General features: G+C 32.0%; 1 protein-coding gene across 1 annotated transcript in view; it reads right to left on the bottom strand.

The window, feature by feature from the left end:
• Positions 1–1,912: 1,912 nt before the first annotated feature.
• The window catches only part of LOC145284019 (uracil-DNA glycosylase-like), a 42,898-nt gene continuing 23,739 nt past the window's right edge, over positions 1,913–21,071 (bottom strand). Inside the window, exons 5-7 of the mRNA XM_080133108.1 lie at positions 19,695–19,783; positions 17,115–17,293; positions 1,913–6,274 (exon numbers count right to left, since the gene is read on the bottom strand). Of these exons, the coding sequence (XP_079989234.1) occupies positions 6,095–6,274; positions 17,115–17,293; positions 19,695–19,783 (448 nt within the window). The 3' untranslated portion in view covers positions 1,913–6,094. The remainder of the gene's footprint in view (positions 6,275–17,114; positions 17,294–19,694; positions 19,784–21,071) is intronic.

Genomic DNA, 21,071 nt, shown 5'->3' with positions numbered 1-21,071 from the left:
ATATTGAAGCCCCATCCTTTGCTCGAAAAATATCAAAAAATTGGCCAAAAACATTAAATTTTTTTCACCCCGAAATCGACAATTTTTGACAGGGTGTCAACAAAAACGGTCCTCTTGCGACGACGTCATGACCTGATTTACTTTAAATAGTTGAAAAAAAAATGACTAAATTTCATGTAGGTCATGTTAGCTCAGTTGGTTAGCGCGTTGGTTCGTTATCCAGTATTCGTTTTGGGTTCGAATCGTGGTGTGAGATATCTTTTTTTTTTTTTCAATTTTTTAAATTTAAATATTGAACCAGTGTTATTTAAGCCATTTTTCACGTAACGTTCGTTTTTCTGTTTTTTTTTTTTTTTTTTTTTTTACTTCGCTTATCCACCCCCGACCACACACCCGGGTACCCACAGATTTTTAAAAAATTTTAATATCGAAACAGGCTTATTTAAGCCATTTTTCACGTGTTCGTTTTTCTGTTTTTTTTTGTTTTTTTTCGATTTTTACATTTAACATTGTTCGTTTGCCTTACGTTAGTTTTTTTTTTTTTCGATGTTTTGATTTAAACCTTCGCCACTTCCGGTTTGGCAATCCATTGCAACAGCAAAGACATCACATTTTTTTTCACGTTATTTTCCTCCTTCACAGTACGGGTTCGAGTCTGCCTGTCTATTACCACACTTTTTTTTTTTTTTTTTTGATCACCACACCTCCAAACATGCGGGAGATGCCGGGCATCCAGGCTAGTTTGGGGGGGGGGAGAAAAAAAGTTACTAAGAGATTTTGGATATTTGTTGAAGAATACAACTTATACCCGTTATGTAAAGCCGATAGTAGCAAGGAAAAAAAAGACAAATAAATATACTGTGACCTCGTGACCTTTCAATTATAACAGCATCAATATTTATTGCGGTGATGCGACACTCTCCAGTTATTTGTTTCTGCAACAATAGAAAATTTCCAACTGCTGAAGTGATGAATATTTTGATATATTCTCTTGATGCATTGGTTCATCTGTGTTTCAAGCTGACCCAAACTGCTCAGTTTTTTTTTTTTAATCAGCTCCAAATGGTCTTTTTATTTCCAGGTTGACCATCTTGTCTAAATTAAAAATAAAACATGCGAAAGGCCCCAGAACTTTGAAGAGTTGAATCTTTTTCATATCCGTTCAAACATATTTGCAATGCAAAACAAAAACTGACCCAACATTTTACGTTAGGTCTGAACTATTTTATTTAATGTTGTGGAAATTTAGTTGGAAATTACTTATTGAATTAAAAGTATGCTTTAATGATCCCATGGCCAGATGAGACGTCATTGCCATTGTTTTTATAAGTATCATGTTTGTCAAGCACTGCAGTAGTTGGAATGTTCTATAGCCTCTGCCGTTTCAAACTTTTATAAATGCTTTAATAGAAAGCTTCTATTGCTTTGAGAACGTTATCAAATTTAAGAATATCCTTTAACAACCACCTCCCCATCAAGTCATTACAGAGACAAGTGAAGTTTTTTTTTTTTTTTTTTTGCACAATTTTATTATGAAAATAGAAAAATAAAAAAATTCTTTTCATCTTTGGACTTTCAGATGACAAAAATAAAAAAATACAAAATGTCTACACATGATTGATATTTTGAACTTTGGTTCCATGAAAATCATTTTGAAAAAAAAAAAAAAAAAGATTTAAATGATTTACAATAAAATCGAGAATAATAATTATATCTCGTGAAGTTAAAAACATTTGGAAAAAAAAAAGACATTTTGATAATTATGATCTGAAGATAGAATATTTGTCTTTTATGCGTTTAAATAAAAATTCTGAAAAAAAAAAAAAAAAAAAAAAATGCGAATACAATGAGCTCTTCCCGAGATAAGAAGCATGTTACCAAATGAGAGTATTGACAAATTATGAACAAAATGTACATACTTATATTTCTTGATTCAATATTTCACTTCAGTTATGAAACTTTGTCAAGAATAGCATTTTATTGTACAAAGTCAGATGAAATATACAAAAGCTTGGAGAAAAATCTTTAAGATGGATGCGTGAATGGGAGAATGTTTTTCTTGGAGGATGGAGGTGGGTTGTAGATAAAAGGTATGTGAAAGATGAAAGATTTAATGCATAGATGATAGAGGTGCATATAGGCAGCTGGATACAAAAAAAGAGTAAGATAGAATGATATGTTGAATGGTGGACCAGAAGGGAAGAAAAAAAGTTGAAGTGATGATGCAGACTTTTTTTTTTTTTTTTTTTTTTTTTTTTTTTAAAAATACAAAATGGAAATTTATATTTTTGTTTTTATTATATTTTTAGCTACAAATGCTGCTATTTGAAATAATCCCTGTCTTTGGTTGATGTGATATTTTAGAATATAGTTTAGTCTCGTAATATATATATATATGTAATGCTTTCTCAAAATCTTTAAATGCTGCTTTGATCATTATAATTCAAGAAAATAAAAATGATTTTAAATGAACAGATTGAATAATTACAAAATGGTTTTAAAACAGATTATTTGGGCATCACACACAATATAAAATTGCCCAAATTTAGACACTCAAATATTTTTTCTTCATTTTTTTTTTCAAATCCAAAATCTTGGAAAATTAATGCTTACTATAACAAAATACAAAAAAAGTTAGCATCACTAATTTTTCAAAAGTAACCAATAGGTTTCCACATGGTAACATCACCACAGAAAAGATTAAAAAAAAATATTGTTTGAAGAATTTAAACAAAGAATAAATTTTGTAAACTTCTTTGATTGTAAACATTTCAGATCATTTAATAAGTAACTGAAAGAAATACTAGAAACACCAGAATTTGTAAAAATCATTAATGGGGGCTCACATGAAGAGCATAGCATCTCCAAAAAATTCTTCACAACTATAAAACAAACATTGAAAATCAAATCAGTGAACAGAGATTAAAAGTGGCAACAAGGCCAACATTTTTCTTATAGTAGAAAATGTAATTATTCTAGAAAGCTTAATTTTTACATAAAATAATGTAAAGTGAATGATTGAATACAGTTTTTAATCAAAATATTTATAAACTTCTGATAAATTTGATTCATAAAATTTTATCAGTATACACCCAATCAATTAAATATGAAGCAGAAACAGAAATATTGTTAATATCATGGTTGCCAGTAAAGACTAAGAAAACATCAGTTTCTTCTTGCACCCTCCCTCCAATTTTTTATTTCCTTTACAAATTTAACTGATTATTAGGCATATTCTTACGACGTGCAGCCCAGGAAATGAATTTATCAAAAGTTTATAAATATTTTTTAAATTATGTATTGTCCTCAGGTTGTGACAATGGCAAACCTCTGGAAAACTATGATTTGAGAAATTTTAAATGCTTGCAGATTGCTGGACAATTTAACTAAAAGAGAATAATATATATATATATATATATATATATATATATATATATATAAATATGCAAATAAAAATATCACCAACTTGAGCACTTTTCCTGCCTAGTAATAATGAGATGTTCTTAAGAGCACCAACTTGAGGTAAATATTTGAAATAATTTTTTTTTTTTTTTTTTTTTTAAAACAAATTTTGATCTTTTTACAAAACGTTTAGAAATTATACCATGCCAGATTCAAGCACTGTTAGAAAGAGTTAAAGGGGAATAACTCTAGGGGAATGACACTTAAATTGGTTATAGTTCTTATACTGTTTATAAGCAAGTTATATTTACTTTTACGTTATGATGAACAATTACATCAGACACAAAATGTCTCACACTTATTTTACCATTTTCAATTTGGAAAAAATGCATATACATAACTAGTGTAAGAACCATGCAAATATGCAGGATATATAAAGGTTATGTTTTTATCAGTTGTTGAGAATAATTAACTAGAATTGAAGTAACAACAGAAAGGATTTTAAAGAGACGTGTCAAACATGTCAATTAATAACTGACATTAATAGTAATCATATTTCATAAAAAAAAGTTTTGGTAAGGTTAGAGTTATCTCCCTTACATATTTGGACAGAGTCTAAACAAGCTTACTTCCCTTTGCATGTGATTGAACACACATCTGCCGTCACCCTTGTTACTGATCAAAAGGCACACCTGTTGAATAAATTTCTTGCTTCAATCCATTTCCAACAATTTGTTTATTATTTTAGTTTCTTCTATGATAAACGCAAACTCTTGTCAGTCCATTTTTGTTCTTTAACAGTTATTTCAATACCAAAATTTGTCAAAATGTGTATCTTTATATATGCTTAAATTTGTAGGGTTATCTCTTGGTAGTTATAAGGTATAACCGACTATACATGTACTTTTACCAAAATTGCAAATGGTTGCTTAGCAAAATAAGGACGCTTCTATATTAACGGAAGAATATTGAATTTCAAGTGAAATAAATGGTACCTTTGTAATTATCAGGTCTCAAATAGTAATATATCCAAAAATTACGAAAAACGATATGATAGAAAAATAATTCTTAATGAAAAAAAGAAATTTGAAATGGAGCGAAATCATTGTTATCAGGTCTCAAATAGTAATATATCCAAAAATTACGAAAAACGATATGATAGAAAAATAATTCTTAATGAAAAAAAGAAAATTGAAATGGAGCGAAATCATTGTTACGGTTACTAAAAAGAAAAGAGATAAGTTGAAAGGGGAGATAATTAAGTTCTGTCGCTTACATCAAATAATTCAAAATGTCGGACAAATTTTATTTATCATCTAAACTTTATCGAAAACTTTCATTTATAATTTTTCTACCTATCGTTTTTCGTAATTTTTGGATATGTTACAATTTGCCACATGACAATTATGTAGGTACCATTTTTTTTTATTTGAAATTCAATATTTTTTCGTTATTATAATATAGTAGCACCAAAATAACTATTGAGGATTTTGTTTCAAGTAGGTGCATTTGAATGTTAATCACATTCAATCCAACGCTAACCACAAATCAAAGGAAAAAGATAATGCCCATCTTTCGTAATTCGATGAAGGATATGAGATTTGAAAAAAGAAACAAAATTCAGTGAAATAACATACAGAAAAAAAGTTTGTCTAAAATTCCCCCATATTTGAAAAAAACAAAAAAATCTATGATGTAATGTACCTGTGACAAAACAAATGTCATATTCCAAAACTCACATAAATTGATCAAGTAGTTTTAAGAAAATCAAATTTTATGAGCAAGTAAAAATGGATTGTATCGTGTGACATCTTGAAGAAACAAGGGCAGATAACCCGGCAATGTATTACATCCCATTACACACTTAAAATCGCTCAAAAATTATTTTCTGTATAAAAACATAACTACTTGACCCATTTACATGATTTTTTAAAATATGATTTTTTTGTTCAGTTACAGGTATGTACACGATAAAGATTTGTATTTTTTGTTTTAATATAGAGAAAAGTTTTGACAACTATCCAGAAAAATGGAATGGAAAAAAAGAAGAAAAAAAAAACTCAATTGTGCATTTTACGTTCGGAGGACATATTTTTGGTTTTCAGTTTTGAAGAATTCTAAGGGTTACATGATTCAAGCATTTGTAAAAGTTTCAGATAACACTAGAAAAAGCTAAACACACTGAATTAGAAATAACAAAAATAAAACATTTGAACATTTATTGAATTAAAATAAAATTTAGATTTTTAATTACAATTATCATTCTTTGTATTAAATAAAAATTTATGACTAAAAAAAAAAAAAAATTAAAAAAAAAATAATAAAAAAAATAAAAATTAAAAAAATAAATAAATCAAAAAGAACTTTTTGAAAATGTATGACTTTTTAAACAAACTCTTAAATGAACAGTCTCTCTAAAAAAGAAAATTCTGCAATAAATGAAATTGATCATATAAAAAATGTACGGCTTCAAAAGAAATTTTTGTAAAGCCATTTTACAAAATTCATCTTTTGTAATAAATCAAAATAATCATTACAAAATTATAAACTTTAAGAATTTCTTGAATTATCTCCCCTTTAAATTCTTTGAAAATAAAAACAAAACTGTTCTCCAAACAAAAAAGTACAAAAAAGTGCAAGGAAATTAAATGAATGCTTAAAATTTCTTCTCCACTTGTTTACTTCTATGAATTCAATTTTGGATGTTAATATTTTCTTTCATCAATTCTGCTGGTAACATATTCCAGTCAATTGGTTTTTTGTTTTGTTGTACCAGGTAGTCGTTACACTTGGAAAAATGGTGACAACCAAAAAATCCACGATGGGCAGATAACGGGGATGGATGAACTCCTTTCAATACGCAGTGTTTCTTCTATAAAAAAAAAAAAAAATAAATAAATAAAATCATAAGATCAAACTTTAACAGCTTTCGTTAAGGGTCACACTTGTTGGTTTGCATAATAATTTGGTGGAAATGACGTCAGAAAATTTTTTAAATACGGATGACCAAAATAAAATATAAAAATATGAAAAGTTGAATAAAACTTCTAACAAAATTATAAACTTAATAAAAACATGTTTATACATTTTTTTTTCTTTCAAAAATCAAATATCAGGTGTTAATTTTTTTCCACATCAAACATAGAAATAGAACTTAAAAAAAAAAATATTTAACTATTTTTTTTTTTTTTTTTAATCTATTTATGTACTGTTTTTATCCCCCAATATAGTTTATGATTTTTTTTTTCGTTTTAAAAACAAAATATTTTTTAAACAATATCTCGTTGGGGGAAAAAAAGAAAAAAAAATGGTTCATAAATATTTTTCATAAGTTATATTTATAAAAATGAGAGGTAGTTTGCTTGAAGCATTGTGTGAGATAGGTATATACAAGAGATTTAGAAAGCTAATTGAATGCAGTAGGTGTTGAGGAAGAAATAGGTATTCAAGAGAAAACTCACAAATTTAACAAGTTATTAAGAGTGCTCAATAAAAAAAAAAAACAAGATATATTTTTATTGATATAGATAAAATTACATGGTCACGATACTGGACATGTATCACAGCTCATCAGTTCGACTGCCCGTACGAGTTTCGACCAATTACGCTAAACTGCCGCTGCTGTGCAGGTAGTGAATTAATGAAGTTTTGACATCATCCGAATACCTAAGCTCGTTTTGTTTACACAAAGAGCATCGCTTAATACACTAATGGTATATCGTGAATCACTTCCCAATATGTTCAACTCAAGATAAGGAGCATTATACAGGGTGTTTCAAAAGTCTTGGGAACATAAAGATTTTTAATAACTCAAAAACTATTAGGAGTTAAAAAATGAAATTGGTACCGTTGGAAAGGTTAAAGTTTCAAGTTTTGTGGGGAATCTTAAAACTTGCTCAATATGAGCACCATTCGTCACACGGCAGACATCTAGTCGATAGTCCATTTCCTGCCAAACGCGTTCCAGCATCTTGACGTCAATGGTTCCCACAACTGCCGTTATTCGAGTCTTTAGTTCGTCAATATCTCTTAGAAGGGGCGGCACATAGACTTGTTGCTTGACAAAGCCCCAAAGGAAAAAGTCACACTCAGTACCCCATATGCGAGTGCTATGCTTGTTAACTTTGCCATTCAGATAGAAGGTCGCCTCATCGCTAAAAACAAGCCGGTCATCAAAGCCGTTATCTTCCAACTTCTCTTGCATTGCAATGCAAAAGTCACGGCGAAGTGGCTTATCAGTGTCCTTCAACTTTTGGACCAACTTGAGCTTGTAAGGTACCATTTGCAGTCGTTTCCTTAAGACACGCCAGACAGTTGCTGGAGCAAGCTGAAGTTCCCTGCTGGCTCTTCTCACTGATTTACAGGGGCTCTGCTGAAAGGCTTCCGGACTTGCTCAACTGCATCTTCTGAAGTTGAAGGGCGACTTGTTCGCTTACTTGGGCATAAACATCCATCTTTCACAAATTTAGCATGCCATCTGACAATGGGTTTCCTTTCAGGGACTTCTTTTTTAAATTTCCTGCGAAATGCATGCTGAACACATGTCCACGATTCAGTCTTTGCAAATTGGAGGACGCAAAACGCCTTGTCTTGTTTAGAGAACGCCATTACTGCACATGGAAAGATAAGACGAAAATCATTAGTATGACCAAAAATTTGATTAAGCAAGCTTTAAAATGGCACCAGTTTCATTTTTCTACCTGGAATAGTTCATGAGATATACGCATTTGTAATGTTCCCAAGACTTTTGAAACACCCTGTATATTAGCCACTTAATATCTGAAGGGTCTTCTTTTATTATTTTTATTTTTTTAAATTTGTTTATCTTTTTGTCATAAGTAGTCCCATAATAACAATGGTTATTTTTATATGCCAGCCTGAACTATTTAATTATTACTCCTAAATTTGTTGACTAGTTAATTGTTAATGATTTATTTTTTATCTTATTTACGGGATTTTATGTTATTGATGGGAATGTTTCTATAAAAGAATATTATAATATTTAATAGTTGTGTCAGTCATGATATGTGGTTTTAGTAGTTCATTTAGTGGTTGCTATCTAATATTGATTTTATTAACTAATTTAATTTTAATACTTATACATCCTTTGAACTGGATGTAACTCAGCATTCGCTCAACTTTCTCCAGAACACAACGTCAACAGTTCGGGTTTAGCTGCTGTTGGACGTAACATGGAAATCAGCCAATCACAACGCTGTGCGCATGAGCAGCAAACAAGAATTTGGATACCAATTGTAAGAAAAAAAAAAAAACTCCACCTTACATTTGGCGAGATTATTTTGTCAGGAATCCCTGGCAGATAGGAGACCCACGCCATATGGTGGAGACAGATGAGTCCGTTTTTAACAGACGCAAACACAACCTCGGCAGACTACTCACATTGGATATGACCCCACTGATAAGGATGGTTTCTTAGTGAGCGTACCAAACCGAAATGCAGAAACCCTAACCCTTCCGCTAATTTAAAAAAAAAAGAAAAAAAAAAATTCAAAGTTAAAAACATGCACTAGTACCAATTTTAATTTATTTTATTTTTTTAAATTTTATTTTATTTATTTTTTTTTATAATTCAAATTAATTTTTACCTTTTTTTTTTATTATTATTTTGTATTATTTTTATTATTCTATTTAAATGTTATTTGGATATTTTCCTTTCAGGAAGTTTAATTAAACATATTTAACTGTGTTTATTAGATACCTTGATTTGATTAGGCATGTTAGCTTAACTTTAAGATTAGGGTTATTAGTTTATTTATGTATTTATATTTTGTTTTATTAATTTACTAGCAGGAGTGCCTGACATTGCCCAGGTGTTTGAAGGTATGTGTCGAGCAAAAAAAAAAAAAAAAAGTGGTAGTAGGCAGGCAGGCAGGCTGGAACCTGTGACGCAAAGAAGGAAAAGAAAGTGAAAGAAAACCTGACATCTTACTGCTATGCTATGACGCGACAGGAAGCAAAAAGCGTTCAAATTTGTTGATGGCAATCAAAAAGTTGCAGAAATGGATAGTTAAGTAAATGAGTTCACACAAGCGTTAAGCTTTCAGCTTTCTGCCTTGTAATTGTTTCCCCATGATGTTGGGGAAAACCAGCTCCCCACAAAGAAGGGGAAATGCTGGCAGTGTCCAAAGGAATAGCAATTGTCCGATATGAAGGATTTTCCCCACATTGATCAAAGCTGTTCGCCTTCAAGATGTCCTGGCCATGAAGGCCAGCGAGTGACTTTGCTTCAGTTAGTTTCGCTTTATTTACACGAGAAAGAGAAAAACACTGGAAATCAGGGATTTGTTAAAAAGTCGATCAAAATAAAGATAGAGACGATGTCCGTCCGCAAATCGGAGATATTACAATCTATGGAGTATAAGGAAACTTCTCTAAAATAGTAACCTTGTCGAGAACCCCCGCGAAAAAAGAGAGCCTTTTTTGTACATACAAAAATGTGCACAGCCGTTTTGCCTTTTATATATATATATATATATATATATTTTAATAGTAAAGCCATATTTGTACTAGTAGGTTAGATGTAAGAGAGGGATGTAGTGGTATAGCCATATCTGTTCTTGTTAGAATAGTAGAGTATGGGGAGATGGTCGTGGTGGAAGCTATATAGAATGCTACATAACGAATCATGAACTGAGTTCTAGTCTGTTAAGTTCCGTCTGTAGTGATTTCTTTATACAAAGACTTCCAACGTTGTGTTCTGTGGTTAAAATATCAACTTTAATAGATCTATTTAAGTTTCTGCTGAGGTGTTTGTGGAATGATGATGCTTGTATCTGTGTGTGTTCTTTGATTCTTATATGTAGGAGCGTCATAGTGCTACCCATGTAAAATTTTTTGCAGATGGAGCACTCTAACCTATAGACTTATGTGTGCAGTGACAAATGTTTGTGGAGTATATAGAGCAATGTGTATAGAGATGGGCCATCATTGTGCTTCTGTTTAGAGAGCTGCTGTCTAAGGAATGGACCAGAGTGGGCCAATTGCATATTAAAGCAATCTCTTCTGATAGTCCTACAAATAGGTGTCGTGATCCAGTCGCTGAGGTGGGGTATTTTAAGGAAGCAGGTATTGGAAGGGAAGCTTTTTGCTCTTTTTTTTTTTTTTTTTCCCCCCCAGAGGCGTTCGGTGAGTGTTGGGATATCCATTCGTTTCCAGCACCTGAAAGAACTGTTTAGTGCATTCTATCTTGTCTGCTGTTTTACTGCACTTGTTTTGTATGCGGATGACTATTCGCTGCGTATCTGATTATGGCGTTAGTAGGGAGGGCTGACTTATAATTTACAAATATGTTTTGGCTGGCTATCGGTCTTTAGAATTTTGTAGTGATAGTCCCCTCGTCTGAGATTTTGATGTTAAAATCCAGGAGTGAAAAGGATCAATCAGCGCCAGGGTGTTCAATGGTGAATTCTATTTGTGGGTCGGTATCAGAGAACATGGCGTAGATGTTCTCAGCATCAGCGCGTGATGATCTGAGGATGAGGACGTTGTCGACATATCTTGAGAGAAATGCGACCAAATTGCAGGTGTTCAGAGCTCGACATTCTAAATCTGTCCATGTACAAAAACAGCAAGAAATTCTTAGAGACTGGATCCCATAGGCGGTCCTGTGATTTGTCTGTTTGGTGCTGGAATATGAAGAATGTGTTATCGACTATTATGAGTAAGAGCTTGTGGATGTCTGAGGGAGTAAGGTTGAAGCACTATAAGTCATCGGAGGAGATGTGGTCAGTGAAGCTGGGTGTGCTGTAGTGTAAAGGGTAACTACATAGAGACCAAAAGTGCATTTGTTTTGTCTAAGTTTGAAGGGTGTGTAGACATCTGAATACTTCATCGGAACTGATGACATGTCAAGGGAAGGAGAAGCGTAAGGATTTGAATAGTTGCATGAAAAGCCAGATCTTATACAAAGGTCCTTCGATACTTGACACTATTGGTCTAATTTGTGGGGTTGACGTGGTTTAGTGGGTTTTAATGAGGTGGTAAAAAGTAGAGAGCTAGCTATTTTTAGTGATGAAGTTCTGTTTATGTTTGTTGGGGAGGTTTTTACTTCTACATATGTTGGTCCATGCAGAGTTTATATGATTTTGGATCTGTGTGGATGTGAGGTCAGCTACTGGTGTGTATAGGGTGTCATTTCTTAGGTGCACAGGGTTTCATTTCTTAGGCGCACAGGGTGTCATTTCTTAGGCGCACAGGGTGTCATTTCTTAGGTGTGTGAGTGCAAGATGTGTCTTGGGGTATGATGTAGAACTCCTTCCCTTTATCGGAAGAGAAAGTCTTCATTTTTGAGGCTCTCAAGTAGGCAGCGTTGTTTGTATGAGATGTTTTGTACAATGCTTGCTTGTCTGTGTTTGATAATGTCGAAAATGTTGTGTTTCAATCTTGAGAACTTGATGTCTAATTCTGGGTCATTGGGTGGAGAACGCAACGGGTGATCTAGTTGGGGAATCCGCCAGTAGTGTGGGGAGTGCGAGTGTTGATAGTGGATAGCCATTTTAGGTTGTAGACTGCACTGCAGAAGTGTGCTATTAAGTTGAAAAGAGTGTCATTAATTTTCTAGGTGATAATGAATTTGGGTTGGATACTAAGAAGGTCCTTTTCCTCGTGTGTGACAAAATTCCTGAGGTCTGTGACTAGGGTGTGCATGAATATTAGGAGTGGTGCCCTCTTGTCCAAGAGGGTGTGTGGGGTTGTTTTTGTGTAGTAGCCATGTGAATTTGTCTAGTGGTAACATTGGTCTAAGGCTGTAATTATTTTATGACGCATAAATATAGAAGTTATCATTAGTTTAGGCTCAGTGGCGTTGAATTCTTCAATATGTTGGTGAAGATATTAAAGGAGTTTCTCCATGCAGTTTGAGGTTTCGTGATGGTTTGAATTTAGGTAAGTGGAGGAATGAAGATAGGTGTAAATTGTTGGTGTTGATGCAGCGCTTGATGAAGTTTGATTTGTCATCCAGTTCTAGCACGTAAAAAAAAAAAATAAATAAATTACCAACACCTCTAATGTTTGATTAAAAAAAAAAAAAAAAAAAAGAACACAGTTCATAAACATATTTCTATAATAAAAGGTTATAATTTTGTTATAAAAGTTCGGGTTTGTATTACTGTACACAGATTCGAAAAAGTTGTCAAAAAACAAATATATAACAAATAAATGTTATTAAAGGCAAGATAAGTTACTTTTCTACCTAACTGGATAATTTTTTGTGTTTTTATTTAATGTAGCATGTTTATTCAGCTCGAAAAACATACTGTGTTTACCGATGTATTGGAAAATTCAAAATGGCGCCCGACTCTCTCGTTAACGCGGTAAGTTTGGGAAAAGGTGCTATAAATATAAAACTAGACAAAATACTGTTAGAAACTTGCTCAATATGTTACCGTGACATAGGTTGACATATATTCGGTGGGTTTTTAATAGTATTTTGTCTAGTTTATAATTTATAACACCTTTTCCCAAACTTACCGTGTTAAAAAGAGAGTCGGGCGCCATCTTGAATTTTCCAATACATCGATAAACACTATGTTTTTGGGACTGAATAAACATGTTACATTGACTAAAAACACGAAAAATATATCCAGTTTGGTAGAAAAGTAACTTATCTTGCCTTTGATAACATTTATTTGTTACATATTTGTTTTTTTGACAACTTTTTCGAATCTATGTGTACAGTAATACAAACCCGAAAGTTCAATAATTTTGTTATAAAAGTTCAAACAAAGACTGAATAAAACTACATCACATACAGTGCTGGTCATTTGCAACTTAAAATTTTTCTGATGTCACTTCTGCCAAATGGCTTTGTAAATAAAGTGTGACTCTTAATGAAAGCCACTTTAATATGTTTCATCACTCATTTCAGGTTTTAAAAACATATCAACTCTACCAATAAGCTACCCTTGATAAGAAAACAAGCACATATCTTATCTTGAAAGTGACGTCAAACATGAATCCTATGTGGTGGCAGATACTATTAATAAAAAAAAAAAAAAAAAAAAAAAAACCCAACTTATCCAGAATTCCTGCCCTACGAAACAAACAAAAAACAAATATATAGAAAAATCTGTATGATGTACGTACCCATGACAAAAAGAAAATATCTTTCACAAAAGACCACATAAATTGATCAAGTAATTTTATTTTTATAAAAAAAGAATTTTTAAGTGAATTGAGTTTTTTCAATGCTCTCCATAACCCACGTTAAGAATAGTTTTCTAAAATCTTGATATGGAGTTATCTCCATTGTTCCTTCAGACTGTTTTCAAGATACTGCTGCAAGATCGGCACTAGTAGTTTAGTCATAAAATTTGATTTTCTTATTTAAAAATAAAACCACTTAATATGATTTTTGGTATACAAAATGCTTTTTTCCATCACTGGCAAGCACATCCTTTTTCAGATTTTTATTTGAAGGTTCATGAGAGGAGAATTCTGAACAAATACAAAAAAATAAAACTTTTTTTAAGCTTTCTGAATACGACAAAAGTTTATAGATTGAAAAACACAACTTAATGCTTCATTGTAAGCATGTTGTTTTTTGGCATCATACAAATTCTACTAGTAAGCCAGCCTTTGTTTGATAAAAAAGAAACCAACATCTTAAAAAGTGACAAACCATAAAACTAAATCATATTAAATGATGCATCTGGAGGATATATCACTATATCTTCTAGTAGATAAGACATTGATGAAAGTAAAAAAAACTGAAAACATTAGGAGGTAGGTGATGACACATTGATAATCTGAAAAAAAAAAAATTACATGAAATACAAGGAGCTCCTGCTGAGCTCCAAATTTTATTTCAAGTGGAACAAGACTAGCATGTGGAGTCCCCCTCCATTAGTGAAAAATTTACTTTCACTATGACTAATGTTTGTGCAAAATTTCAAAAAATCCAAGGTGTGGTTATTGAGACAAGTGCAAACAAACAAACGGACAAACGATTTTGGGAGCAATTTTACAACTATAATGTAGGTTCGTTTTGGGGATTAAAAAGAAAAAAAAAAAACAGTTTGATTTTTATCTGGTCTAAATACTGGACCAGTACTGAATAAATTTTAATTTGATTTCCTTGTAAAAAAAAAATATATATATATATATATATATATATATATATATATTGGTATTGAATCATTTTTGATCAGGATACAAATGCGGTGGTCGGGTCATCTTGTAAGAATGGATGACTCAGAGTTCCTAAGCAACTTTTTTATGGGCAACTGACAAATTCTTGCTGTTCAATCGGCCGTTCCCTGCTTCGTTACAAAGATAAACTAAAAGACAACCTGAAACGTTGTGGAATTTCTGTGAGTTCCTGGGAGAGTGCAGCAGGGGATCACAGAGAATGGAGGAAGATGTGTTTCCTGGGAATCAAAGAATTTGAACATAACCGCCTTTGTCATAGGAACACCCTTCGTACAAATATGAAGGCAAAACACAAGAAAAATCCACCTAAAAATGAATATGTATGCCACTGTGGTTTCAGAGCACGCAGCAAAGCAGGGTTATCTGTTCACTCGAGAAGGCATCTTTGACTGACGAGCATATGAAAGTTCACCATCTGCGGAGGAGTGTGCCGGATGTCTACAGGATTGCAATTATACATGTGGTGGCACAGAGCTTAGAAGCTGCTGAAGATTGCATACCGAATCCTCATTCATTGTCTTCGATGAGAGAATCCACCATATATATATATATATATATATATATATACACACACACACACGTCATTTTTTTTTTTTTTCCATCAAACAAAGACATTTTTTCTTGCTTTAAATGTTTTTTTTTTTCATGTTGGAATGCCACCTCCAATTTGATTTCAATGTCCTTTTTGATTCAGTATTTTTCATCTCATAATTCTGCGTCGACAAAAACTAATTTAGTTTGATTCAAAAACCGTACCAGTACCAAAAGTTTATTAAATGACATTTTTGGAAAAGATGTAATTTCAGTTTACACGACACGAGTTTCATATGAGATTGCTTCTTTTTTTTTTTTCTCCTTAATTTCTGTAACTTTTTTTTTCTGCTTCAGTTTCCTTTTCATCATTGTGCAAGTTTGGGAATTGTTATTTTAGCAGATTTTGTGAAGGTTTTCTTTGATCTTTAAATTTTCAGTTTTCCCCTTTCAACGTGAAGCCTACAATTATATCTCCCATATGATAAAACCTGTAATCCCAAAACACTTATCACGGATTAGAGAAAATGACTTTATAGTTACTTTGAATTCCAAACTTACAGCAACAGGTATTCCAAAATTATCACAGGTCTCAGTACTGACTAGCCGCATGTTTCCTAACGTGTTATCTGATGGAAATGCGAAATAATCACGATGCATGTAAGTACATTGTTTACATCTCATTCAATTTTGTGCAAACGAAGGCCCCACAATATTATTGGCATGAATAAATAAAATTATTTAAAAACATGCATGTTCACACACTAAATATATAGTTTTCTTGGTTTTATTTGTTTAAAAATTGGCTAAGATCAAAGTGTAGTACACGTTCATCACAATATCAGCATCATTTGATGCCATAACTTTTCATATAATTATATTCTTTGAAAAATTCAAAATACAGACATAAAGAGAAAGGTATTAGGTATTTAATTTTTTTCTTCTTTTTTTTAAAGATTTTCTTTTTCTTTATGGATGTTTAAGTTTGACCACACTCAATTCATCAATAAAAATTACGCACTATTTATAAATACCCGTGTGATAACTCGTGTTGGGATGATTAATTTGCAGTATCAGAATCGGTATCGGAAAACTTTGAGCCTATTTTCTGATGCCAAAACCGATTCCTTAAATTATCTTTATTTGATTTTAGTTTAAGAAACATCTTCCACTGCTTGTAGCAATAATAAAATAAATATTTATTGATTTAAACTTCCAGTAGGACTAAAATCTCTTGATCACACCGTCACAAATGTGTTTTACGTTTGATAAAATATATGCACATTTAAGATGTGGTTTTACAGTAATCGGGACAAAATAACACTTCTATAGCTAAATATTTAGAGATTAATAATGAATTGTATCGGAATTGGGGAAAATATTAGAATCGTCCTATCACTAGTGATAACTAATGATACAATAAATAAAACTACATGAAAAAGTATACCATCATTTTTGACACTGTGATAATTTTAAAACTTATTTTGATTAAACTGTGAAATTTCTATCGGTCTTGCTGGTTAGGATAACAAGACTTACCTATGCATCCATTCCTTTTATGGACTGTTGTTTTCATAGTTTTTGTTTCACCACATTTCAACCAACTAATCCTCTGGTTTGCTTGGCCAGGATGGAAATCAGATAATGCTCACCTGGAACCATAGAGATGCAACACCTTTATCCACTGCTTCAGGGCCCATGACACAGTAGATGGAGGAACCGAGTCTCTATGGTTCTAGGTGAGCATTGGCCGAAGATAGCGATTTCAATCCTGCTCAAGCAGGCCAGAGAATTGGTTGGCGAAAAACATGACAAGACAACAACTATAGAAGACAGTAATTACTGTGGCTAAGTTACAAAACTCGGCATTCCTATGTTGCAATTAATCACCTGAAGAAGGCCAGAAGAGGAATTGGCTGAAGCGTGGTAAAACAAAAACTATGAAGTCCGCAAAAATAATGAATACACAAATTATGGAGCCTCATAGCAAAGGATTAAAAAAAATGATTTACCTGATCGATAAAAGATCCTTTCTTTTGAGCATATGCTCCCCACAAAATAAAGACAAGACCAGAACGGTTGCTATTCAGCCATTTGATGACGGCATCAGTTAGTTTTTCCCAGCCTTTGTCCTTGTGAGAATTTGCTTGCGACGCACGAACAGTTAAACACGCATTCAGCAATAAAACACCTATAAAAAAAAAAAAAAAAAAAAAAAAAAAAAAATTAGATTTCAAAGTTTGAGATGAGGATTGATAATCTCCTAAATATTAATTTACTTGTCCATACATCCAGTATCACAAATAAAAATTAAAAAAAAAACATCAAACATTAATTAATGAGAAACGAATTATCTCCCCTTGTAGTCAATCTTTATTCTTACTTAATTGAACCTTTTCATCTAATTTTTGTTTATACTAGAATACATAAATGAAAGCAGCAAAGAATTAAAAGAAAAATCTTGAAACTATTCTGTATTGATATTAAAGTAATGATTAAGTAAAATAAAAAAGGCTGGTGGGTTCTGGTGATATTTAAGCTTCAAATGTTTTTTTTTTCATTTATCACTCCTATATTTGAACGTGCCACTGTCTTAAAGAACCTTCTGTTGAGTTTATACACCGGGCCTTACTGCTTGTGTGGTAATAAGACTTCAAATACACTTTTGATGTTAAATTATATAAAAGTGTTAACTTTGGTCAAAATCAGAATTCCTTCTTTAATAAGATTTTTTTTGGATTATCGATACTTATTGAAATCATTCCGATATAAAACCTATGCAAGAACATTCCCAGACACATGAAGTCCATATGTGTGAAATTTAAATAAAATCAGCACAGCTGTTTAAGTCCATAGGGTACTCATACAAAATTCATTTTATATAATAGTAGAGATAGGAACATATACAGATGAACAACCCAAAGACAGATTATTTGAATGCCTAACTTGCATAAATATTTTTTAAGCAGCCTATAATAAATAAATTAATGTTGGTGTTTGTAATTCTATTGTTCTATTTTTCCTATACAATAGTTTTGCTGATATTGATAGTTAAACTAAAGTGATTTAAAAAAAAAAAAAAAAAAAAAAAAAAGAAAAAGTGTGTGGGGTGGATTAAAAAACTTAAAATATGCTCATTAATTTTCAAGGGAGATAATTTCCATGAAAGTAATATATTGGTTGGTTGGTTTTGTTTTACGGCATATCAACCCTTTTCAGGTTATTTACTGCCGAATCTAGTTATTTTGAGGAACGATTTTTAATGGAGTATATTTTTTTTTTTAAGTCAGGTTCTATTTAACCCATAGTTGGGACCCTAACAGGTACTACCACTCCAGGTCAGAGTGGACCTGGGAGGAATGGTAATTAAAGGGTGGCTCCACACTCCCCAAGATCCGCAAGGTGGGGCTTCACCATCGGATATAGTTTTAGGTCATATCCAGGACCAATATATTGGTGATTAAACCAACACATTTCGGGTGAAAACATTATGTATTCACGCATCATGATGAAATCAATATAAACTGCAAAAACTATGAAAAATGATCCATTAGAACATGTACTAGAAGTATTTGAAAAAAAAAAAAAAAAAATCAGTCACAATTACATTCTGAAAATGTTGATTTAAAAATGGCAGCTCCTTAATTTAAGGTCAAGGGTTATCTCCCTTGTTTGTCACACGGACTTGTCACACACAAACCTCGTAATTCAATAAATTGTATTTTTACTTGTAATTATTTTTCTACTGAATCATTTTTTGTAATTTATATTAATTTCCTCATGATTGATAAGTACATAATGTTTTCATTCGAAATCAATTGGTTTAAAAAAAAAAAAAAAAAAATCACCAATATAAATAACTAGCTAAAAAGATATACCAATAAAGCATAAGAATTCATATTGGACATGACTGCCCTCTTTTTTGTTTGTCCCCTCACTATATTAATACCAACATTTCCTTTTTAAAAATGTTCTTCCTCTTGCCCCAACATACACCATCACTCAAGTGAATCGATTTCTCCTTTCTTATAGTCTTATTTAAAAAGATAAATTTAGAATAAAGAGATGTAGACATTTTTCAAAACACTGTTTCTGTTTTTTTTTTTTTTTTAAATTTTCATGAAAGAATAAAAAAACAATCCTGCAAGACTCCCCCTCAATCAAGCAAGCAAAATGACAAAAAAGAGGATGTAAATCTAGCAATTCAAAGAAAGAAAAGATAAATAAAAATTGAGACTTCTATTTTTTCTGATTTGCTAAAAAGTGACAGTCTCACATTTCTGAGAAATTCATTACTTTGTGGAAAGTAACTGCAGAGCTTTCAGAATTAGGTTCCTAGGTCGGTTTTTAAGGAAAAAAAAAATGGTCTCAGTCGTGAAAGATTTCTCCTCCACTAACCGAGAACAAAAAATTGAAGTGTAGCATCAGAACAGATGCTACACTTTGATCTTGGCCAGAAAGTTTTTCAAGGTTAAGTAATTAAGTTATAAAAAAAAGTTAATGTTTCTGTTGACTCCCTAAAAGAAAACGTGCCTATATTCTTTTGGGAACCACTTATATAGACCAAATCAATTCAAAGCTAATATACTTACCTTGACTTGCCCAGCCAGTCAAGCAGCCATGATCTGGAGATTTAAATTCAGGAATATCTTTGGAAAGTTCTTGATACATATTTGCTAAGCTGATAGCAAAAATAAAAAAAAGAGAAAGAAAATTATTTTTAAAATTGCAGAAAAAGAATAACCATTTAATTGACAATTAAAAAGTACAAACATTTATACAAAAAAGAAAAAAATAGTTACAAAATGTTGGTATAAAAAAACAAAAACAAAAGTTATTGTACAATGAACATTCTGTATACAAGTGTTGGGAACCAGAATTATCTCCCTTAGATGTTTTTTAAAGTAAGAGGGCGCTACGGTTAAGTGATTTTGTACACTTGTGTTGACCATCTTTGTAAATTCAGACCATGAAGAACAGTAGGAAATAAGCCATACATCATCTATTATGATTATGCCATTCCTACAGCTACGTATCTAGAAAACAGAGCTATTAAACCCGACATAGAAAGAAGCAACCTTAGAAGTTAGTGTATAGGAACTGAGTTCTCTACACAAACGATCACACAAACACAAACGGATGACTTGAAGCCAAACATGATTATCACTCTTTAACTCTGGTAATATCATTCCTTGCCACAAGATGGCGATACAGCCTACCTTCACTTTCAGTTTATATTCATTCTCTTTTCGCTGGACCTCAGTGCAGATGTGACAGAAAACAACTTCCCAGTTTTGGCAAATGGCCAAACCGATGTTCGACCTCTCATCAAGGATTCTTAAGGTCAAAACGCAAGTAACATTACTCATACATCTTTCACCATGAACTTTTACAATCTTTAATTTGTAACTATGCTGTAAATAAATTTACTTTAGTTGTAATATTAATATCAGCAGATTTCGTGTCTTCATTTCATGGCAAAAGGAGACCATGTGACTTTTCTTCAATCTCATACCTAACAAGAGAGGATGATTTTGCCAACTACATTAAAGTGTTCCCAAGGATTAAACAGCCGAGAGGGAAAAGATAAAATACAAAGGTCTTATGTACGACATAAAAAGAAATTGGAATCTTAGGAAGATCTCTATCATTCCAGTAATTATAGAAGCAACTGGACCCATGAAAAAGAATTTCAAAAACTACCTGATAAATATACTAAGTGAACCAAGTGCAAGAGAGATTCAAATAATTGCACTTAAAGGGGCAGTTAGAATCCTAAAAAGATCTCTCTGCTGGAATATACGAGATAGCAGGCAAATGTCTTACATCTGGTAGGATGCCCCATCCCCAGCTTAAAATAAATAAGAAAAACTTAAAAATAATGAGATTTCTTTCATTAATGTGACATTCGAACTGATGAACATGCTATTTAAACCAAAATTAACTTTGTTTATTAAGGTTGTTTTTCT

The sequence above is a fragment of the Euprymna scolopes genome, chromosome 8 (assembly GCF_053919585.1).
Source record: "Euprymna scolopes isolate OS-2025 chromosome 8, ASM5391958v1, whole genome shotgun sequence".
Lineage (NCBI taxonomy): Eukaryota > Metazoa > Mollusca > Cephalopoda > Sepiida > Sepiolidae > Euprymna > Euprymna scolopes.
This window is presented reverse-complemented; position numbering and strand designations above follow the sequence as displayed.